The sequence below is a fragment of the Capsella rubella genome, unplaced genomic scaffold, assembly GCF_000375325.1.
Source record: "Capsella rubella cultivar Monte Gargano unplaced genomic scaffold, Caprub1_0 scaffold_8, whole genome shotgun sequence".
Lineage (NCBI taxonomy): Eukaryota > Viridiplantae > Streptophyta > Magnoliopsida > Brassicales > Brassicaceae > Capsella > Capsella rubella.
In genome coordinates this window covers 12,795,254-12,817,130 of record NW_006238916.1, presented here as the reverse complement: position 1 = coordinate 12,817,130, position 21,877 = coordinate 12,795,254, and the positions used below count along the sequence as shown (strand labels likewise).

Here is a 21,877-nt window from a genome sequence, read left to right as displayed (position 1 = left end):
ACCTCAAAGTTAACCCATAATTCCTCCATTGTAAACCAAAAAATACTTCTGTTGATAAAAGTTTAATAGATGGCGTAACGAGTACGAAAGATAATAAGTGATAGTACCAAACTAGTACTTGAGATATTTATTTATAGCCCCACATATATTTTACAATTAGTAATTTAATTCTCTGAGGGTAGTGATACTCCCAAGATGAAAGACTCGATAATCCCCAAGTTTCACACACTCACGCGAGTTGTTGACGTATCTGTCCCTGCGTTTATTTACCCATTCACAGATTATGCCATTTCCTAAATTTGACGTGGCGTAATATCATTGGAAGAGACTGTATTATCTACCACTAAGTTAAGATTAATATTGTGAGAGTGTATATATTTACGCAACAATCAAAGCAGAGTTGCAAAATTGAAGAAGAAACTCACTTTACTTACTAGTAGCAGCACCGATTTCGAATATCATCGTTTCGCCTGGGAAAACATGTCGGAGACGGAGAGGGAGCAACCGCTGTTAGCATCGGAGGATAGAGCTTATGAAGAAACCGAGAAAGTTCTCATAGTCGGAATCGACGAAGAAGAAGACGCTGATTACGGCGACGAAGACGGAAACGCACCTAAATTCTCGTGGAAGAAGCTATGGCTGTTCACCGGACCTGGGTTTCTGATGAGCATAGCTTTCCTCGATCCAGGTAACCTCGAGAGCGATCTCCAAGCTGGAGCCATCGCTGGTTACTCTTTGATTTGGCTCTTGATGTGGGCTACGGCGATTGGGCTTCTGATTCAGCTTCTCTCTGCTCGCCTCGGTGTTGCCACGGGACGACATCTTGCCGAGTTGTGTCGGGAAGAGTATCCCACTTGGGCGAGGATGGTGCTTTGGATTATGGCTGAGATTGCTCTGATCGGTGCTGATATCCAAGAAGTTATTGGTAGTGCCATTGCTATCAAGATCTTGTCTAATGGCTTGGTTCCTCTTTGGGCAGGAGTTGTCATCACTGCTCTCGATTGGTATGTTTGGTTATTCATTACACTGATTTTTGGAATTTAGGGTTGTTTGTTTGCATTAACATTATGTGTGATGGGTTAATATTGCAGTTTCATCTTTCTTTTTTTGGAGAATTATGGAATAAGGAAACTAGAAGCTGTGTTTGCTATTTTGATTGCAACTATGGCACTTGCTTTTGCTTGGATGTTTGGTCAGACAAAACCCAGTGGAACTGAACTTCTTGTTGGTGAGACTCAGATCACATTGTTTATTCTTTCATTCTTTTGTCCTGGATGTGGGAAAACAGAAATGGTATAATGGTTCATGTTTTTTTTATTTAACAGGGGCATTGGTCCCAAAACTCAGTTCCAGGACTATCAAACAAGCTGTTGGGATTGTGGGATGTATTATCATGCCTCACAATGTGTTCTTGCATTCAGCTCTAGTGCAATCCAGAGAAGTTGATCCGAAAAAGAGATTCCGGGTCAAAGAAGCTCTCAAGTACTACTCCATTGAATCCACTGGTGCTCTTGCGGTTTCCTTCATTATCAACGTCTTTGTGACCACGGTGTTTGCCAAATCGTTCTATGGGACAGACATAGCGGACACCATCGGTCTTGCAAATGCAGGACAATACTTACAGGACAAATACGGTGGCGGGTTTTTCCCGATTCTCTATATATGGGCGATCGGAGTCTTGGCTGCTGGTCAGAGTAGTACCATCACAGGTACTTACGCGGGACAGTTCATAATGGGAGGGTTCTTGAATCTCAAGATGAAGAAATGGGTTAGAGCCTTAATCACAAGAAGCTGCGCCATCATCCCAACAATGATCGTAGCGCTTGTCTTCGATTCGTCAGATTCGATGCTGGACGAGCTGAACGAATGGCTAAACGTGCTTCAATCTGTTCAGATCCCTTTCGCGGTCATCCCTCTGCTTTGCTTGGTCTCCAATGAGCAAATCATGGGAAGTTTCAAAATCCAACCGTTGGTCCAAACAATCTCGTGGATTGTAGCTGCTCTAGTGATAGCCATTAATGGGTATCTAATGGTGGATTTCTTCTCAGGAGCTGCAACGAGTGTGGTTTTGCTCGTGCCGGTGATCATATTCGCGATAGCGTATGTTATGTTTGTGCTTTACCTAATCTCACGAGGGCTCACGTACACTCCGTGGCAAATAGTGGCGTCAAGGAAAGAAACACAGAGGGAGGGATGATGAGTAAGTAAGCTTTCATTGAAGGAATAAGAAGAAAGAGAGCTGGATGGATGGCTCTTTTATGAAAGAAACAAACAATAGAAAGTTGGGTTTCAGTAGTATGGTCACAATGGATTTGTAATATAGTGTTTTTATTTTATTTATGGTTTTAGAGTATAGTTGGTTTTTTTTTCTTTCAAAGAAGATATTCAAAAATAAATACATCATTACACAGATGACGTGAGATGTTACATCATTAGTCGTTCCTTAGTTAGTTATATATGTATATAGGGTTAGAAATACGAGATGTTAAAAAAAGATAACGTGAACATTGGTTCGAGTTAATTACTTACTAGTTAGATGAGAAATGGTGGAGAATTGGTCAGAGAGAGAAGAACAAGAAGAAACTAAAACGCGCTCGCATTTAGTTTTCTGATGATTAAAAAAGTCAAAACTATGTTTAGTCGTTTAGGGGAAACTCAAGCACAAATTTCTTATACGAAAGCCTTGTAATAGTACAATATTGATAATGAAAAGTTTTGCTTATAACATAAATTAATAAAGAAATACCGAAATTGGAGCAGAGCATCTTCTCCTAACCAAAAATCCAAAGAAAAAAATGAAACATGGAAAGTCAAATTATGTATTAAAAATAAAATAAAATAACCTAAACCAACCTAACAAGGTTTGACGTAAATCACCGCAACGAGTCTTCTTAAGGCATTTATTTGAATGACTAAAACATTTTCATTATGGAGAGGAAAAACTCATTGACAGAGATGAAGGATTTGGTCTTTGCCGCGCTTCCACGGTTCTAATTCGTCGTCCTCTCCGATACAGAAAGAGCTGTAACAGGTTTACTCATCTTCATCTTCATCTACTCGTTTTTATCCTTCAGTGTTGAGCTTTGTTTTTTTAGCTTGATTTCTCTCTTCTTTTTGTGTAGAGTTCGTCTAATTTAAACTTTTCGAAATTGAATCAGTAATGAAGCTGAAATTGAGATTTTACCTTTTTTGGGTTCGAATCATCAGAGTTTGAATGGGGTTCAATTCAATTATATTGACTGAAGGGTGGACTAAAGCATCTGAATTCTTAATGGAGTTATTGCTTCTATTTTGTATCTAGATAGTGAAGTATGTCTCTTTGGTTTTTTCTCTCACTTGGTGTTCTCTTGTTTCAGGCGATTTCACAGTGGATTTTGAATATTATTACTAGAGAGAGAGAGACAATAAAGCCTCAAACTCTTTTTTTTATTACATGATGGTAAGTTTATGAATGTCTCAAAAGCCCTAAAGATAAACTAGCTTTGGCTTTGTTCTTTCTTACTAATTATGAAACTCATCTTTCTTGTTGTTGTTTTGGTGTGTTTGAAGGTACATATGGAGGTTTCTTGGTTAAGAGTGCTTCTAGATAACACCTCCTCTTATCTAAGTTTATCATCAATGGAAGACTTCCATTCAAACCCAGCTCATAAGTACTACACCAGGGGAGAAGATATATCTAAGCTTCTCATGCCTGTTCTTGAGAACCTCGTTGACTCTGATGCCGCTCCTAGCGAATTGCTTAACAACGGCTTTGAAGAATTAGCTCAATACGTTGATGAGCTTACAGACCAGTTTCGGAGTTGGCAACCTCTTTCAACTAGAATCTTTTATGTTAGTAATAACCAAAAAATACAAGTTTTTGAATCTCCGTGCTTGAACTGTTTCTGAGCTAACTCTTTTACTCTTGCTTGTGTATTATCTATCAGGTTCTTCGTATTGAATCACTAGCATCAAAGTTACGAGAATCCAGTTTGGAAGTCTTTCAACTCCTGAAACACTGCGAACAACATTTACCTGCTGACTTGTTTTCACCATCTTTTGAGGTAAACTCATCATGTGAGCTTCATCTGAATGCAAAAGTTGCGTTTACCACCAGTTACCAGTAGTGCTCAAGAATGTATGTAGGTTTTTGGTTGATCAGTTGTCCTTTATGTTGTGACATTGCTTCATATTGCAGGAGTGTATAGAATTGGTGAAGTTAGTGGCAAGAGAGGAAACCTCTTATACTATTGATCAAGTTCTCAAAGATCAAAAGGAAGGTGTTGGACCTACTCTAGAGGTTCTGCTAAAGATTGCTAAGAGTGTTGGTTTGAGATCCAACCAGGAGATTCTTATTGAAAGTGTGGTACTTTCAAATATGAAGGAGACTGCTGAGCTTACCGACGATGACAGCAAAGTTGAATATTTAGACGGATTGGTCTCCCTAACGACCCGAATGCATAATTACCTTACCGACATAAAGCAGGCTCAGTTACGTTGTCCTGTACGTGTACCTCCTGACTTCCGGTGCTCTCTATCTCTTGAGCTTATGACTGATCCAGTCATTGTGGCATCTGGTCAAACATACGAGCGGGTTTTTATACAGAAATGGATCGATATGGGACTCTTGGTTTGCCCAATAACAAGGCAGGCTTTATCTCATACCAATTTGACGCCTAACTTCATTGTCAGGGCTTTTATTGCCAGTTGGTGTGAAACGCACAATGTCTATCCTCCTGATCCGTTGGAGTTGATTCAGTCAAGTCAGCCATTCCCTCTTCTTGTTGAATTAGGTTCTGGTGATGACTTGCTTGATGATTCACTTAATTCAGAGAGGGCTTCATCTTTAGATGCTGAGGAACTGCGTCAGGTATACAGTAGGTCTGCTTCTGCGCCAGGCATTGTCTCTGAAGTCTTTTCCAAAAAAAAAAGAAGAACCACTGCTGCAGATACATCAGTGGCACTGACACGGAGTAATATCCCTTGGAAATTTCCAGAAGAGAGGCATTGGCATCACCCCGGGATCGTTCCTGCAACCATAAGAGAAGCTGGAAGCAGTTCAAATGACGATACCGAGGTGAAGAAACTCATTGAGGATCTCAAGAATTCTTCATTGGATACACAGAGAGAGGCGGCAGCTCAGATCAGGATACTATCAAGAAACAGTACAGACAATCGCATTGTGATTGCGGGGTGCGGAGCAATCCCTTCGTTAGTCAGCCTGCTTTACTCCACAGATGAGAGAATCCAAGCAGACTCAGTGACTTGCTTACTAAACTTATCCATCAACAACAACAACAAATCCCTCATCGCAGAGAGTGGAGCCATCGAACCGCTCATTCACGTTCTCAAAACCGGATACCTTGAAGAAGCCAAAGCGAACGCAGCAGCAACTCTATTCAGCTTATCAGTAATAGAAGAGTACAAGACAGATATAGGAAACGCAGGAGCTATAGAGCCACTTGTTGATCTCTTGGGAAACGGAAGTCTCAGTGGCAAGAAAGATGCAGCCACGGCTTTATTCAACCTCTCAATACACCACGAGAACAAAACGAAAGTAATCGAAGCTGGAGCAGTGAGATACTTAGTTGAGCTGATGGATCCTGCATTTGGAATGGTGGAGAAAGCTGTGGTTGTGCTGTCGAATCTTGCCACGGTTAGAGAAGGGAAGATTGCGATAGGCGAAGAAGGAGGAATACCGGTATTGGTGGAAGTTGTGGAGTTGGGGTCAGCAAGAGGCAAAGAGAATGCAACTGCAGCACTTTTGCAGCTTTGTACGCATAGCCCAAAATTATGCAACGCTGTCATAAGAGAAGGAGTGATCCCACCCCTTGTGGCTCTTACCAAATCAGGAACAGCTAGAGGCAAAGAGAAGGTTACTTGTGAATCTTTTTGTTTTCCTCATCTTGTTTGGTAACTAATAATGTCACCATAATTGTAGTAAATAACTGTTCCATGCTTTGTTTCAGGCACAGAGTCTTCTAAAGTACTTTAAAGCACACAGACAAGGCAATCAGAGGAGAAGCTGATCCATATAGGTTTACTGCAGAGGTTGTTCGAACTTATACACATACATTTATTTATTTTTGGTTTAGTGAACTTATACACACATACATGATACATATGGATATAGCCATATAGGTGTATTGTCTACTATATAATATATGAAACTGTGGATCTTTGTCCATATTAAACTAGACCAATATTCTTGTCTATAAATATTCTTTTGGGGGCCTCTAACAATATTTGTGTATTCTTCATAAAAATTGGTTTATTTTTTAAAGAATTTTTTTTTTTTTTTTGGGTGCAATTTTCTTTTTCTTTTCTCAAAGCAAAACATTTCAAAATTGGATTAATATGTAGTTGACATTGAACGGATGGACGGCCCCGCCCATTTGATTATGATATCAAGTTTTTCTTGTCAGCAATATAAACATGTTATTAGACTTTAAATATAAACAGTAGTTGTTTTACGAAAATATATCAAATGTATATTTATTCTATTGAAGTTTTAGACTATTGTAGAGTACTTTGTTTTCATTAGATATAATATGTAACACTTTCAATAAATTAGTTATCTGTGTGGCGTACTAAGATATTGATTACATATGTAGATTGTTAAGTTTATATGAGTTGTTAAATGTTATTTGCAACGACTCACTTCGGGTGTTTGCTTAGCCGTTAAGAGGCCATTGAGTTGAGAATTTGATATTCAAACTCTAATGAGAACCAACAAAAAAAAAAAAAACACATATTATATTATACGATATGATGGTGATAAATTCACGTCCTAGATAAAAAAAAAAAAACATCATTGCTTAAAAATCATGCCAAGCACCACCACTCCTTATATAAGAAGAATCTATGATAGAAAACCAAAATAGAGTAAAAAATAAAGGTAAACAACACACCACCAATATGATATTTCACTTTCACATCATTCTCGATATTTTTTAATATGATGTTTCGCTTTCATATCTGTGTGCCCATTTTTATAACAACTACTAGTGCTAAACATTAACTAGATCAATGTGGTACCGTTACAAGCCGTATTAAAATCTAATCATATTAAGATAAAATTACATCCATATATCATAGATTAGCTGGTAATTACATTAATAAGTTCAAACTGTTGGTCACAGAGAATAAATAAATTAAAACCCAAAACATAAAATATTTGGAGAAAAACTAAATTACAGTATATATATAATTGACAACTAAACACTACTAACATACAAAAAGAAAATTACGTACGAAAACGATTAAAAATAGAAAATACAAAAATTTGAAAATACTTTTTGAAGAAAAAAAGAAAGAAAAGAATCAGACCAAGCTCCGTCTTCCATGATCGACGGCGAAACCAACCTGTGACAATTCTTTTAACCACTCAAAAGTTCTCTTCCTCGCAATCGCTGTTTTCTCCTCTTTCTTCGCCGTCTTCTTCTCCATCTTCCTCTGTTTCTCCTCCGTCTCCACTTTCATTTTCACCGGTACAGTTATCGTCTCCGTCGCCGCCGAACATTTACAATCCGAGAACAAAAAGCTTCTCCTCCGGTTCCTCGATCTCGACTCTCCCGTTTTCTTGGAATTCGAGCTCGTGCTCGTGCTACTGCAGCTGCTGTTTCGGCTCACTGACAATTTCCCGTTACCGGCGTTGGCTCGGAGCTCGATCTCCGGGGTACGGACGAGTCCTAACCTGAGGAAATCCCAGATCGAGGATGATTTAGGGTTTCTGATGGAGTTTACACGAGCCGTCATGCTCGATGATCTTCGAATCTGTGGCTGCGGACTCGGTTGACTGTAGTCGATGAAGTTGTTTTTGAGTTTCCGGTCCGATTTAATCCCGGTTCGTCTGAATTCAACCGATTCGGATCTCGTGATTAACCGGGTTGGCTCGGGGAGTATCCCGGCGTCTAAACTGACGGAGTGGCGTAAGGGGAGAATCCGGCCTTTGAAGAACAATTCGTCAGCAGTACTCATCTCCGGAGCCGGTGGTTCGCAAGAATCCGACCCGGCTCGAAACGACGACCCGATTCCAAATTCGAATTCCTCATCTTCTTTAACGATCGTTCGTAGTTCGCTGTTCTCGTTGGGTGAATTCACAGGCAAATCACACAGAGACAAAGCTTCTTCTTCATCTTCGTGGTCATCTTCTTCTTCGTCTACTTGTTGATTGAGATGATGAGAGAGCAAAAGGGTAAGTTCATCATCATCTTCCGTACAAGTCATCGCCATATTCGAAGCTTCCGAGTTTCCTTCCAACGAAGAGACAGAGAGGTAAGTTATAAAAATTAAAAACACAAAAGAGAGAGGAACGTCGAATTTGAATATTTAAAGAAGACAAGTCTCTGTTGATAAAGTCAAATACGATTACGACCCTTTATTTTGTTTATTTATAACATATAGTTTTTTGGATACATAATTGCATGTATTTATATACAGTATATACTTGGAGCAAGATATAAGACATCGAGAAAATAAAAAGAAAAAAAGGTAATTATTTACAACAACAACACACCGAAAGTTAATTTACTTTTATTTATGGTTTTAGAAAATTTTAACCAAAAAAGGAAAAATCATGAGAAGTATGAGTCCCCTAGTTTACTAGATGTAGATAGACACGGTTTTTTTTTCCTTTTTACTTTTACTTTCCTTTTTTCACTTATCTCAGTATCGTGACCATTTTCTACAGTAATTGACATTTGACAGCATGGTCAATATTGTTCTTTACGTGGATAAAAATATTTAATGATTTTTTGTTTGTTTTATTTGCCTAATTTTGAGGGGAGTACTGAAAATAATGCTTAACTGATTTGTTGAAAATAAAAATATATAGTCAACATGCATTAGGACACACGAGTCAGTTTCAATACCGTCCATTTTTATTTTTATTTTGTTTATGGTAGAGTGATTTCAATTTTAAAACCACAATTTTGGTCACAGTTTTATTATAACAAAGTGTATTAAATTATTAGTAGTTTCCTAGCCTGTTTAATGTATATATTGCTATGTTTTTTTGTTTAGGGAAGAAAAAAAGAGAAAAGAAACACACATGATAAAGCTGAGAGGGGCTGTAAGATATGGCAGCCTTTTCTTTTCTTTTTTTCCTCTCTACTTACTTTATTTCTATATACATGAAAACATAAATTATTAAATCAAAATTTTTATTTATTTATTTTTAAAAAACCAACAAAATAAAAAAAAAGGGAATACAGAAGAAATAGGTTATAAGGTTTTGGGTATGTGGAGGAGTGGGCCTAGGCCACTATTCTTGGCACGCGATAGCTACACTTTACCCAGCACCATCACCATCATCTCTCAACAATGCATTACATTTTTCTCATCATTTTTTATCATTTGTTCTTTTTGGTGTTTTCTTCTTAATTATGATTTGTTTAATTAGTTTTGTTTCTTTTTATGTATATTTGGAATAAGGATAAGTTATTGCATCGTTTCCCTATTAAAAGAATATAAGTCTACGATTGTTAATTTCCCTTATATTGTTGAAGCTTTTAGACTTTGACTGCAACATTAATTACAAACTACATAAATCAAAAATGCATATTTGAGAGTTTTAAGCTATTCTAGAAGGATATGTATAAGCTAATAATAGTCATGAAAAAAGGAAAAAAACTTTACACCAAGTCAAGACAATGTTTTCATCTATACGAAATAAAAAGTGGAATGGATTTGAAATCATATGATACGTCTTGGTCGAATTGTATGATTATAAAAGTGGTTTTTGACCTTAAAGCACTATAAAAGAGAAGAACAACATAAATAGTTGAAACTTGCGGTGCAAATCACAACATTATGTTTTTCTCAACTTTTTTTTTTATTTATTTTATTTTTAGATGATGGCCACTATTGTTCATTGCTTGTGACTCATGCGTCGCTTGTGCCTTTGTTTTGTTTTTTGTATGATTAAAGGGCCGCAAGAAACGACGTATTATATTGTCGTTTATACTTTTTCCTTTATATTTTCTTAATACATATTTTCAAATCTTATCATCGCATTATTTGTTGTTTATCACACATTGGTGTGATACTTAATCTGCATTGGAACGTAAAGGATATAGTAAGATACCTTTTAACACACTTTTTGTTTTTGTTTTTGTTTTTTATTACTTTTGGTTTGGTCAAATGTTCTATGATAATATATATTGAAAATATTGAACTTTACATATTACACATAACACATGTACGTGTTAAACGAATGCCCATATATAAATGCAAGGCGTATTTATTTGTTCGCATGTGGATATCGTTAATCGCGTACACCTAATATTTGGCTTCAAATTTTTTAAGATGTTTAGAAGAATCATGCAACGTGAACCAACATTGGCCATGGAAAAAAGAAAAAACATTGGCCATGGAAGGCATGATACGAAATAGACTTTGTGGAGTGTTTAATCAATACTTATATCTGTGACTTAATTCAGTGATTTAAATTTAGTTTAAGAAAAGACATTCACTAAATGAATGGAAAAAATAATTCGATTTCCCATTTTCTTGAAGTTAAGACATTCATGAAACAAAAGGTCCAGAAAATGCTTGGGAAAATACCGGGAAATGGATAATAAGGTTTCAAACCCTAATGGGCCAATATCATTATAAAGCCCATTAGTTATATCGTCCTAATAAAAGCCCATTAAATAACCGAAATATATAATCATGTTTTTCAGTTTTTCCTTTTTGATGGGTGGACAATAAGAGGTGTTTCACCGACAAATCTAATCATCGATAATCAATGCATATATGCCTATGATAACAATTTCATACTTGTAGACTTGTAGTTCAGAAATATCTTAATTCTCACATTATGTTGAATGAACGCTAAGACCATCATTTATTGATGTCCTCTTAACATTTTAGAACTAATATTTGCTAAGAAAACATCAATAATGATTGCCTAAATAACCAAAATATCTTACTTTGTAACATGATCAGATGGTAAGGTAAATGATCAATATTTTAACTTATGTTCATCATCTTTCTTTCCCAACGATCTTGCATGAAAATATCACATGATATAAAAAGCACCTAGAGGGAGAGAGAGACACAGCCTACCGTTGTGGCCGGAGAATATATTTCCTTTTTTAAAATCAGAAAAGATAAAAACAGCGAGAAACTAGACAAGCCTTAATAGACTGCATGCCGTTTTTGCTAAACAGAGCTTTCTTAATAATCTAAAAACGGCATTACAAATATATTGTAACCCCATTCTTTCCTTTCCCATAAAGAGCCCTTCCATTTTTTTTTAATCATAATTTACGACTATGTCCAGCTAATCGCCACGGGGCTTCCAACCACGTGTTTCCCATCCGACCATTCAATACTCCCAAAGCTGTTAGATCCAGACCCTTTTGTTGAGTCTACAGTAAACGTCACCGTATACGATTTCTTCTCGTTCGCTGCCTTGAAATCCAAAACCGCCGGTTCAACCGATATCTTGACTCCTGTCGTCTCCGAGGCTACTTTAACCGAGTATGTCCCCGCTCCTCCCACGCTCGTCACTGTGCGCGTGTACTTGTACGCGCCGGCTCCGTCGACGTTCACGGCGAACGACGGATAGTTCAAATCAGCGACGGAGTACGACTTACTCGGATCGCAAGTGTAATTACGTCTCGAAACGATTCTGATTTGCGACGATGTGTAGTTCAACGCGCAGAGGAATCCCAGATAATCCTCCGTCGTTAGATCGTAGATGAGTCCTGGATTAGTGGCGGTTGCTGGTGACGCGTGTCCTGCACCGTGATCGAACGGCGTCGAAGGCTTCCCCGTAGCGATGTCGAGTAGCGGCTTACCGTCTTTGTAGGTTTTGTAAGCGGTGGTCATAAGAGCCGATCTAATCGCCGCGGGGCTCCACTCGGGATGCACCGACTTGAGAAGTGCGGCTAAACCACTCACGTGAGGGCAAGACATGGACGTTCCTGAGATGATGTTGAACTCCACTCGGCGAGAATCGGAAGCGAGCCCGGTCGGTCCAGCAGCACCGGTCCACGCGGCGAGGATGTTGACTCCAGGAGCGATCAGATCCGGTTTAAGAATATTCGGCGTGATCGAATTGGGTCCTCGTGAGCTGAACGCCGCAACCACCGGAGATGGTTTAACACCGACGACGGTTCCCAAGATTGAAATCGAAGCGGTTGGATGCGGATCGGTAGTAACGTAATGCCGGATGATATCACCGGCCTTTTCACCAACGGTGGTCGCGGGTAACAAATGAGCATCGGCGACAAGCTCTTCACCATTGGCGGCCGTGTTAGCCAGAATCATCCCAAGTCCACCAGCGGCTTTAACCACATCTCCTTTCTGAACTCTAGCATTAACTCCTCTATCACACATCACAATCTTCCCTTTTACTTTCTCCGGGATCAATGTTCCCGACATACAGAGATTACCATTAGTAGCATTACTAGCATTCCCAGCGTATATGAACGGCAACAATTTATCCGGTAGAGCTTCTCCTTTAAACAACGAAACTCCGGTGAAATTCTTACCGTTGCCGAGAATCGCAAGCGCCGGGAAATCACGATCTAGAGTACCAGCACCAACAGTCGTAATCCATGGAGCTACGTTTGATAAACTGAAACTGCTCGGTCCAGCATTTCCAGCCGAGCAAGATACCAAAATCCCTCTTTCCATGGCGGCGAAAGCTCCGATCGCAACACCATCTCTATAATAATCAGACATTCCACCGCCGAGCGACATCGACAAAACGTTGACGTTATCTGCGATGGCTTTATCAATTGCAGCTAAAATATCTGAGCTGAAGCAACCACCGAGCCAACAAACTTTGTAAACGGCGACTCTAGCGCGTGGAGCCATACCGCGAGCTGTTCCTGAAGCGTAACCTAATAAGCTGGCTCCTTCGACGACGGATCCAGCGGCGGTTGATGACGTGTGGGTTCCGTGTCCGTCGTCGTCTCTTGGAGATCTCGATTCTTTAGATTCGTCGATTGGCCCCATCGTTGATTCGTAGCCACGAGCGAAGAATCTTGCTCCGATTAGCTTACGGTTACAGTGAGAAGCGGTGAAGTTAGTCCCGGTCTCGCATCCTCCTTTCCAGGTAGCTGGGATCGGACCGAATCCTGCATCGGAGTAGCTTTTACTCTCCGGCCAGACCCCGGTATCGAGAACTCCGACGACGACGTCGCTTGATGCGCCGGTCTCGGGGAACAGATCTGCGGTGTGTTCGTCAAGGCCGAGGAAGAGAGGAGTACGAGTCGTGTGAAGCTCGTAACGGTGCTCAGGCAAAACGGAGATAACGCCAGGTTGGGTCATGAGCGAGTCGGCTTCTTCTTGAGTGAGCCGAGTGGAGAAGCCATGAATAGCGTTCTCGTAAGTGTAGAGGAGTTCAGCGGAGTCGGAGATAGATCTGAGAGATGAATCGTACCAGTTAGAGTGGAGGTCGAAGGTGGACGGCATCTGAGATTTAGCCATGTGAACGATGTAGGTTCCTTGTTCGGAAGAGGAGGAGGACACGTGGCATAATCCTAGACAGAGGAGGAGGAAGAAAGCAGTGGTGGAGGAAGAGAGAAACGAAGAAGAAGAAGAAGAAGAAGACATGATTGAGATTGTGTGTTGTGTCTCTCTCTCTCTCTCTCTGAATCGAGGGAGGGGAAGAAGAAGATGAGAAGAGTGTTTAAATACAGTAGGAGAAGTAGAGAGAAGAAGATAATGCGTACAAAGGAATCATTAAAGATTGTTTGTGTCCACTCTTCTTCTTTCTACAGTGATGACTTTTGTACTGTACTTATATGTTCACATATGAAATACGGTATTATTATTATTATCGTATATTATTACTATTGTCTCGAGAGTCTCATTGCTTTATCGTCTCGAGATGTACTGATTCTGTTTTTTTTTTTAATAATGTTTAACAGTGATTTGTTTAAAAGGGAGATGAATGAAGAAGATTGGTACAGGTATGTAGGTTCGATAGAATCATCATGCCATGTGGGTTCAGAACACTATTATGCTGTTGGTTCGACGTTTGATACTAACCATTATGAATAATATTCGAATATATAGCCTTTTTAAACATTTCGTATATGTTTGTCTTCTCCTGTCCATGGTTTTCTTAATCACGGGTACGTATATAAAGTTGTAATCATGCCTTTTTCTTTCTTTTTTCTTCTGTCTTACGTATATGTTATGTTGGTTCCCACATACGGTTTGAATTTTTTGACATCTCTTACTAATGGCGTTACGAAATAATCAAATAAATAATCGACCATGTAACGAGTTAGGGAGTTGGGAATGACTAAGTAAGTAGTGAAGTGGCTCATGACTCACCAAAGCATTACGTAAATGCGAACTTTGTTCGTCGAGTGTTTTTAACCAATGAAACTGAAACACTTAACTCTCCTCTGTGCGTATATAATTCGTAAAACGTATTGTGGTGGATAAAGATAACATTTATGGATCATCAAAAAGTCAAAGAAAACAAAATAGTCTCGTTTCTTGGTTTTAATGTTGAGCTTTATATATCAACACAAGTGGTTGGTTACAACATAGTCCAGAGAAGAGCTTACGCCAGTAAAATACTAGTCTTCAAAATCCCTTGGAATAGGTTAATCTTAGATTTGGATCAACTGTTCCGAATGATAGGATTCAGGCATGCAAAATTCGTAAAACTAAAAGTGATCTGAGTACAAACATACAATGTCTCTCTCTCTCTCTCTCGTCCACTTATTATATTTTGGTGGTAGTAAAGGATCCCACAATATTAAAGAAGAGATGTGAATGTAACCGAAGATGCAAAGTGAGAACGCGCATAAGACTAAGATTTGGATCTAAGCAGCAGCATATACAGCTTTTGGTATTACGTCCCACGTGTCATAACGTGCCAATATTTTCCCAGATCTCTTCCTTGGACTCCTTTAATTTCTTCTGAAAATACGAACCAGATCTCTCTCTCTCTCTCTCTCTCTGTACAAAAATAAAAGACAGAAGCTAAAGCAAACTCCCCAAATCCAAAGTCCCAAACCCAATCCTCAACCGTCCGTTATTTCAAAGATAGCGTGACATTTGTACTTCAAACAAGGTTGATGATTTCGTCCCTGCAGGACCTCAAATTAAGCTCGACGTTACGTCCACACACTGATTACGAAATCTTTTTTACTAACCCTTTTTCAAACCGACATTGATATTTAGTTACCTGGGGACTAGTGTTTATTGCATTAAAAAAACAAAAGAGAACATAATAACTATGGTTACAGAGTTACCAAAATTTTCCCAATTAGTTGACTGAGAGGAGGTGTAATCATTATTCATCGGCTCTAAACATGACACTTATTGAGGACAGCTGAGTCGCGGCAAGTAGATATTAATTCGCGACATGTGACCTTTTTACTAAACTAAACTACTTCATTTATTTAAATCCTTTTAAACAATTATCATAATACTAATCACTCTTTTTTCCCAACGACACATCATATATCCCTATTTCCTGCCTAATACAGCTTACACTAAATTACTCACAATATATATATCTGAACCAACCAAAAGAAAAAAGAAAAACTATATCGTAAACCGACGAATTGTTTTAACGTCCGGTTAACAAAGGGTAAAGATAGCCCCACAGAGTTCGATGTGTTATCAAATCCAGAAGTGGAGTCAACAATTTTGTCTTACCTCGAGTGACGTTTTATGCAAGAATCTATCTTCTCGTGATTCTCTTCTGTTTTCTTATGTACACTATTACTACTACTAATACATCAGTACTACGCCTCCTCCTTATATATATATATATATATATACTATGCATGTCCGCATTATACATCAACATGTCTTTATGTACACACTTGATACTATTTTGTTTCTTATAACACCTACGTGTACACACTTTATTTTTAAAGTAGTTTTGTTTAATTATGTAACTTTACTTTTACATATAAATCTATGTGAAGGTCCCGTGGCTTTCCATTAAATGCTTCAACCATTTCTTACTCACCAAGTTGTCTACACCCTGATTTATATCTAATGGTTACATTACATTAATGTCGTGATTTTCATCAGTTACATACAGTTTCTTACATTTATCAATCATCTTCACTCTTCTGTCAGTATAATCTTATACTGACCCATGCGTTGACGATTACAATGTTTGTGGCAGCAAATAAGAGACTTTGGTTCCCTTCGTATGGTGCGGCATGAATTAATAGTGATGTGTCTTTCTTTACATCAGACCTAACTTAAGTCCCACCGGTCCAACATTGTTTAACCATCACAACAGTGATACGTTTTCTCTTATTGCATTCTTTTTTTTTTTTTTTAAATTAAACGGGACAAAAAAATATAAACATAGATATACATAGCAACAATAGCAGAAGCTGGCAGGTTGGTCCATTTTATTGGACTCTTACTGATAATGTCACTATGAGAGTATTTGACTCTTGTTTTTTTTCTTCTTCTTCTTCAAATTAAAAATAGAAAGAATACTATATATGAGGCTTTTAATTGGACCACGCTTTTTCTTGTTTTGGAAATTGAACTGTGTGCCTACCAAAAACTTATTTATTCTTGGAACATCTTTCTCTTTTCTTTTTTAAGTTTAATTATTTATCAACTCACGCAACCTATCAAAAGAGTAATGAATAATAATAACTTCTGTGCCTTTTTTTGCCTTTAAACTAACCGTTAAAGTTAATGGGCCGTTAATGGAAAACCTAACATCACTAATATGGGCCTTTCGTTCTTAGCATTCACATGCGAATGCCCCATGTCAATTTGAAAAGAACCAACGAAGCGGCGAACTTTCAATAATCTGTATGGGATAAACAGCTAATTTATGTGATTGACGAGGCTTTCAGCTTATTAAGCCATCTCAGTCAAAACTTACGTTCGTAGTGCGTGTGTTGTGTTATTCTATTTTGACAACTATTTAACAAGATCTTCCCATTTGCAGTATTGACCACCGGCTAACGCGCGGTAGTAACGGTCTCTGCAATAGACAGGTCTTCCATCAGCAGCCTCAGCCGCGGCCGCTGCTAGATCATCGTCCGTCACAACATCTACGGGTAACCGAAGCAACTGTTCTTTTCTGCGATTTCATATAGCGAAAGAGGTGAGTTTGATATTTTTCTTCTTTAAGCCATAGATTTCTTTGATCGGTCTCCTTACCTCATATTGAACTTATTGTTGGTTCTTGAAATAGAAACTTCTGGTTGGTTTTCTTTGGCTCCCAGAGTGGTTTTAAAGAAATCCTCAACTGGTGTTGCGAATACAAACAGTACGAATGCTGAAACGAGTAGAGCTCCTGTTCCGACTAATGTTTGTTTGAGCATCTTGATTACTGGCTTCACCTGAAAATCACAAAACTTTCCTGATTTTGTTTTTGTCTTTTTGCAAAATTGACTAAGAAACATTGTTTAGTATGGTATTACCTTGTAAGAGCCTAGCAACCTGTCGCGAGCCAACACCTGAAAACACAAATACAAAGTCAGAGTAATTTCATCAGTTGCTTAGTTCTTAAATTCTGCAGGTCGATTCAAGAGGCAAAGATGTAGATTGACTACGCATATTCACTGCTTATAGTGGAAATAACATATACATATTTGTAGAGTTCTGGGACCGGTGATAACTTGGCACTTGACAGTGCGCAGATCTATCTACTAGCTTCTGCCAATGTTTTGGAATAGATTTTGCTTTGATACTGAATACTGATTGCTAAAGGTATATCCACATAATCTCATTTATGGGGAACTATATCATTAAGAGGTTTCTAAATTAAGCAACAACAAAATGACTACAACTATGATGACTTTGTAGCAATTAGATTGTATTTCTATACTGTGTCCTGTTGATAAGCAAAATAACGGCCTTTTTTTTTTTTTTTGTCATCTAGCAAAATAAAGGACTTGAAGTTGCTAACCTCTGGTGGTTTGACCCACATTTGTCCATCATACCATCCACTCTCTTCATATGGTATAACTGCAGAAAGTAGTCTATCTCCAACGTAGCTCCATCCCTAAGAAATATACCAAAAGTCAAAAACAAATCAAACCAAGCTTTCACAAGTAAGACTTCTTTGAAGAGGGGAAGCAGAGCAAGTTCAATACCAGGTAAATTCTCAAGACAATCAATGAAACCAGGAATAACGTTCCAGTTCCTGCAGCTAGAGCAAATCTTAAAGGCTCCTGCAAGCAACATATTTTGGAAAGTAAAATATATATTATATAATCTGTACTACAACAAAAACTTGTTGCAGAGGCCTCTGTTTCAAAAGCTCACTCTGGAAGGATTAAAGCTAGCAGCTGCAATAGGAACTCCAAGAACAGTGAAAGTAACCAACCAAAGACCACCGAGACGAATAAAGAATTCCCTTGGACCCAATTCTCCCCATGAATACAACATTCCTTCCTTTAAAGACGAGTACTCATTTACCTATACACACCAATGACTTTTACACACTCAAAATCTCATCCTTACACCAGAATCAGGACAAAATCGAAAAAAAGGTGGTTTACTTACGGGTCTTTGGTCTGAAGGAACTTCAATCTCGGAACTGGGATCCCAGCTTTGTCCAGAGAAACTCATGCTTCCACCTCCATTGTTACCTTTGTCTTCCACTGCTTTCACTTTAACACTGAGGAGAAGTTGCTGATTCTTACCATCATCGCCGATTCCGCCATATTTGACGATCGAAGAAGAATCATAGTAGCTCCCAAGCTTACTACGGTTACTACAAATCCGGTGGGATTTCTTGGGAATCAGAGGGTAACTAGCGATTAACCTGAGCATTGCGCAATCCGGTACCTCTTCCTAAGAGAGTACCGTTGATTGAAGAAGATTAAAGGTAAGTGGAGCAGAGCACCTGAAACACGGCAAACAATACAGAACCAGAAATAATAATAATCTTTGGTTTCTTCTCAGACTTGTGGCGTCTCTCTCTAGCCACGTGGCACATGCTCCCGTGCACGCATCCCTCTCGTGTTTCCACGAGCCTCTCTCTCACCCTCAGTAATACACCATTTGGGCCACTCAGGCCCAACTTTACTTAAGCGCCTCTCAGCCCATATAGCAAAAAACGAGGAGACCAAAACCAATTTTGCAAATAAATATATCTTTTTCTCTAACCTTCGTACTTAATGCGATCTTTGATCCGATAAATTTTTTTTTTTTGCTTTGATTTTTTTTTTTTTAATATAAATGTATAACCAGTTTACATACTTTAAATAACAACATACAGTAGGTGGAAAAAATATTTAAAATATATAAGACGTTTCAGACATTCAAATTGAGGACAAATTGTAGAAGAAACATCACCTTTATTTAAAAATATTTGAAGAAAAGATGAACCTTACCGTCATCACCACAAAGTTTTACAGACAGATCTCTAAGTTTCATTGACTTCTCATTCTGCTTGTTTCTGCAGCCTTAACTTGGGCGAAGTAAGCGTGTCCCTGTCATCAAATCAACAAAGTTTATTGAATCATCTAACATGTGAATGAAACAAACACGAGACTTCTTATCTGTTTTCTGAAGCATACGTACCATGGCTTCTTTTGCAGTTAATCTGTCTTGATGATCATACCGGAGTAGCTTGTCTAGAAAATCAATTGCCTGCACGGTTTAAAACAAAACACGGTAAAACTCTACTCAACCAATTTCTAAACTAGGAATCGAGAAAATGGGTAAACCTCGGGTGAGACTAAATGCTGATTGTCTGCGTTGATGAATTTGGACCAAGGTTTCCTGCTATGCCTGTTGGTTGTGTTCGATAGAGCCAAAATAATACAATTCTTAGCTTTTAACTCATCATTACATGGCAATTAGAAGCTCAGAGATTACAAAATAACCATAATTATCCTGGAGTATCACGTACCGTCCAACCAGTGCTTCGAGTTGTGGGTCAAGTTCTAACTGATACTTGTTCAGATAAGCATTCAATTCATCAGTCCCAATAACCTGTCAATAAGGAGAATACATGATGACAAGGGAAACCGGAGATCAGCCAAATTCTAATACTGAGATCAAAGTTATACCTTGGCGATTTTCACTAGTTGATCCTGATTGTCATGGCCATAGAAGAAAGGTTCCTTACGGAATATCTAAAGAAGGAATAAAGATTAACTAGGTAATAAATCAGATAATCAAAATAACTATACTGAGAAACAAAAGAAACGTCCTCCAAAAGTTGCATCGTTACCATCCCAGCAAACATACAACCAAGGCTCCACATATCCAATGAGTAGTCGTAGTCTTGTAAATCCACAAGAAGTTCCGGTCCCTTAAAGTATCTGACACACACCAGGAGAGATAAACATCACAGTGAAGCTTGGCTGCCGCCAAAAAAACTGAAATAAAGGGTATGAAGTAAAACCATACCTTGAGGCAACACGAACATTATACTCTTTCCCAGGGTGGTAAAACTCAGCGAGACCCCAATCTATAAGACGAAGCTTACGCAGCTCATGGTCAATCATAACATTGTGTGGCTTGACATCTCTGTGCATTATTCCTTGTGAATGGCAGAAGTCCAGTGCCTACAACAAGTAGTGGAATGAAATGTGAGTATATGTAGTAAAATGGAACACTAATCAAATATAATCCAACCAATGCCACATTATTACCTTCAACAGCTCATATATATAGTAACGGATGTCGTAATCAGTCAATGTAGGATAAAGAACTTTGAAGTCTGTACTGTTAACATATTCAAATATAAGACTTGGAGTTTTCGAATGCTGATCTCTAACAACATCAAGCAGCTTGACAATATTTGGCCCGCCACATAGGTTCTGGAGTATTTTAATCTCTCTTCTTATCTACAGAAAAAGATCAATAGAAATTCAAGAAACAGCCTCAATTATCCAAACTAATCAAATCCAAAACATGGTACAGAGTTCACCTTCTTTTTCTTAACAGGTTTGAGGATTTTGATTATGCACTTCTCCTTGCTGTTCACATTTACACCTTCGAAAACTTCACTATATTTGCCACGACCGACCTTCCTTACTACCTCATAATCATCTTGCTCCCTGAGAGAGCAAAGAACAAAATCATAACTTTTTCTAAAGCATCATTGTAATAACTCATCTTCTAATAGACAAAAGCAAAGGTTCTACTACATTAGATGTATCAATTTCATTAGATTAGCTTAATATAGAAACAAATGCAGAGCAAACTGAACATCAACTTCACTAAAACCCCTAGAAAAATCGACTATATTTCCTTACAAAGTACCAATTAAGCTGAACACAATATGAAAACACAAAACCAGTATCCGTGAAGGCTAGTTCTAGGGTTTAACAATCTTACCCCCATTGAACAATGAGCGACTCGTAATCCCAATAATCCTTGGGTCGAATCACGTTGACGTCGGTGTAAACACGAGCTTTCGACATCGGCCGCGTCTGGTTAAAATCAGAGATCCCGACGAGAGAACCAGGATCGATACGATCGATCGTAGTACTACAAGAGACGTCTGAGGAAGCTTTCTCAGTGGGGGTGAAGACAGATGAGCGTAGGATAGGAGTGTGCGCCGTTGGCGCACGGAAGCTTAAGACGGCGCACACTAAGAAGAGACGTCGAAGAGGAGATTCGAAGAGGAGGAAGAAGAAGAATAGTGTATGTATCATTCACTACGCTCTCCGCACCAGATTCTGATTTTCCTTTTTCTGTTCTTTCATTTTTTCCCGTTTTGCGCCAACAAAATTGACCTAAAAAGGCCTGACATAGTATTATGGGCTTTATGGCCCAATTTATTTGGATACGAACGGTCAACCCGCCCATACATGTTAGGTTTTCAAAATTAGGAAATTCCTGATTCTCGATTTTGTGAAAAGTTTCTGATAAGTGATAACGGTGCTAATTCTCGAGAAAGTTTGCAATAATGGGAAAGAAAAAGGTGGAAACTTTCTAGATGTGTCCCCACGATTCATCTGAC

General features: G+C 38.6%; 6 protein-coding genes across 7 annotated transcripts; 2 read left to right on the top strand and 4 right to left on the bottom strand.

Annotated features, from left to right (window-relative positions):
* The first annotated feature begins 386 nt into the window (after positions 1–386).
* LOC17877040 (metal transporter Nramp4) lies at positions 387–2,432 on the top strand. Its single transcript, XM_006280267.2, has 3 exons — positions 387–1,004; positions 1,092–1,228; positions 1,326–2,432. The coding sequence occupies exons 1-3, from the start codon at positions 481–483 to the stop codon at positions 2,195–2,197; spliced, it is 1,533 nt and encodes a 510-aa protein (XP_006280329.1). The 5' UTR covers positions 387–480; the 3' UTR covers positions 2,198–2,432.
* A 460-nt stretch (positions 2,433–2,892) lies between these two features.
* Positions 2,893–6,176, top strand: LOC17876923 (U-box domain-containing protein 2). 2 transcript variants are annotated; one of them, XM_006280029.2, is made up of 6 exons: positions 2,893–3,031; positions 3,357–3,439; positions 3,550–3,831; positions 3,927–4,043; positions 4,178–5,854; positions 5,949–6,176. In XM_006280029.2, exons 2-6 carry the CDS (start codon positions 3,434–3,436, stop codon positions 6,006–6,008), a joined length of 2,142 nt encoding a protein of 713 aa, XP_006280091.1. In that variant the 5' UTR covers positions 2,893–3,031; positions 3,357–3,433; the 3' UTR covers positions 6,009–6,176. The 2 variants fall into 2 exon arrangements, with proteins under 2 accessions (XP_006280091.1, XP_023636062.1); XM_023780294.1 differs by having other exon boundaries at positions 3,159–3,439.
* Positions 6,177–7,229: 1,053 nt separating this feature from the next.
* Positions 7,230–8,433, bottom strand: LOC17877327. The gene has a single exon (XM_006280804.2). The coding sequence runs from the start codon at positions 8,212–8,214 to the stop codon at positions 7,303–7,305; it is 912 nt and encodes a 303-aa protein (XP_006280866.1). The 5' UTR covers positions 8,215–8,433; the 3' UTR covers positions 7,230–7,302.
* Positions 8,434–11,029: 2,596 nt separating this feature from the next.
* Positions 11,030–13,558, bottom strand: LOC17876013 (subtilisin-like protease SBT1.7). The gene has a single exon (XM_006279989.2). It carries the CDS (start codon positions 13,549–13,551, stop codon positions 11,257–11,259), a length of 2,295 nt encoding a protein of 764 aa, XP_006280051.1. The 5' UTR covers positions 13,552–13,558; the 3' UTR covers positions 11,030–11,256.
* A 3,157-nt stretch (positions 13,559–16,715) lies between these two features.
* On the bottom strand, positions 16,716–19,076 carry LOC17876037 (protein CONSERVED IN THE GREEN LINEAGE AND DIATOMS 27, chloroplastic). The gene is made up of 7 exons (XM_023781071.1): positions 18,460–19,076; positions 18,220–18,372; positions 18,048–18,125; positions 17,861–17,956; positions 17,373–17,408; positions 17,110–17,291; positions 16,716–17,029 (listed from the first exon to the last, which is right to left on the bottom strand). The coding sequence occupies exons 1-7, from the start codon at positions 18,727–18,729 to the stop codon at positions 16,867–16,869; spliced, it is 978 nt and encodes a 325-aa protein (XP_023636839.1). The 5' UTR covers positions 18,730–19,076; the 3' UTR covers positions 16,716–16,866.
* Positions 19,077–19,181: 105 nt separating this feature from the next.
* LOC17877028 (casein kinase II subunit alpha-1) lies at positions 19,182–21,607 on the bottom strand. The gene is made up of 10 exons (XM_006282200.2): positions 21,250–21,607; positions 20,840–20,969; positions 20,562–20,756; positions 20,317–20,474; positions 20,138–20,228; positions 19,974–20,039; positions 19,814–19,896; positions 19,629–19,692; positions 19,483–19,551; positions 19,182–19,391 (listed from the first exon to the last, which is right to left on the bottom strand). The coding sequence occupies exons 1-10, from the start codon at positions 21,567–21,569 to the stop codon at positions 19,332–19,334; spliced, it is 1,236 nt and encodes a 411-aa protein (XP_006282262.1). The 5' UTR covers positions 21,570–21,607; the 3' UTR covers positions 19,182–19,331.
* Positions 21,608–21,877: the final 270 nt, after the last annotated feature.

What these genes read in the sequence shown, in the direction of transcription:
- LOC17876013 (XM_006279989.2), bottom strand. Translation starts at nt 13,551, where the DNA reads ATGTCTTCTTCTTCTTCTTCTTCTTCGTTTCTCTCTTCCTCCACCACT.
- LOC17877028 (XM_006282200.2), bottom strand. Translation starts at nt 21,569, where the DNA reads ATGATACATACACTATTCTTCTTCTTCCTCCTCTTCGAATCTCCTCTT. An exon ending in TCGCTCATTGTTCAATGGGG is followed by an intron (nt 20,970 to 21,249) that starts GTAAGATTGTTA and finishes TTGCTCTCTCAG; the next exon opens with GGAGCAAGATGATTATGAGG. An exon ending in CTCGAAGCACTGGTTGGACG is followed by an intron (nt 19,693 to 19,813) that starts GTACGTGATACT and finishes CACAACCAACAG; the next exon opens with GCATAGCAGGAAACCTTGGT.
- LOC17876037 (XM_023781071.1), bottom strand. Translation starts at nt 18,729, where the DNA reads ATGCTCAGGTTAATCGCTAGTTACCCTCTGATTCCCAAGAAATCCCAC. An exon ending in GGTTGCTAGGCTCTTACAAG is followed by an intron (nt 17,292 to 17,372) that starts GTAATACCATAC and finishes TGTGATTTTCAG; the next exon opens with GTGAAGCCAGTAATCAAGAT. An exon ending in AACAATAAGTTCAATATGAG is followed by an intron (nt 17,030 to 17,109) that starts GTAAGGAGACCG and finishes ATGAAATCGCAG; the next exon opens with AAAAGAACAGTTGCTTCGGT.
- LOC17876923 (XM_006280029.2), top strand. An exon ending in TGTTTTCACCATCTTTTGAG is followed by an intron (nt 4,044 to 4,177) that starts GTAAACTCATCA and finishes TTCATATTGCAG; the next exon opens with GAGTGTATAGAATTGGTGAA. An exon ending in CAGCTAGAGGCAAAGAGAAG is followed by an intron (nt 5,855 to 5,948) that starts GTTACTTGTGAA and finishes GCTTTGTTTCAG; the next exon opens with GCACAGAGTCTTCTAAAGTA.
- LOC17877040 (XM_006280267.2), top strand. Translation starts at nt 481, where the DNA reads ATGTCGGAGACGGAGAGGGAGCAACCGCTGTTAGCATCGGAGGATAGA. An exon ending in GTCATCACTGCTCTCGATTG is followed by an intron (nt 1,005 to 1,091) that starts GTATGTTTGGTT and finishes TTAATATTGCAG; the next exon opens with TTTCATCTTTCTTTTTTTGG. An exon ending in TGGAACTGAACTTCTTGTTG is followed by an intron (nt 1,229 to 1,325) that starts GTGAGACTCAGA and finishes TTTATTTAACAG; the next exon opens with GGGCATTGGTCCCAAAACTC.
- LOC17877327 (XM_006280804.2), bottom strand. Translation starts at nt 8,214, where the DNA reads ATGGCGATGACTTGTACGGAAGATGATGATGAACTTACCCTTTTGCTC.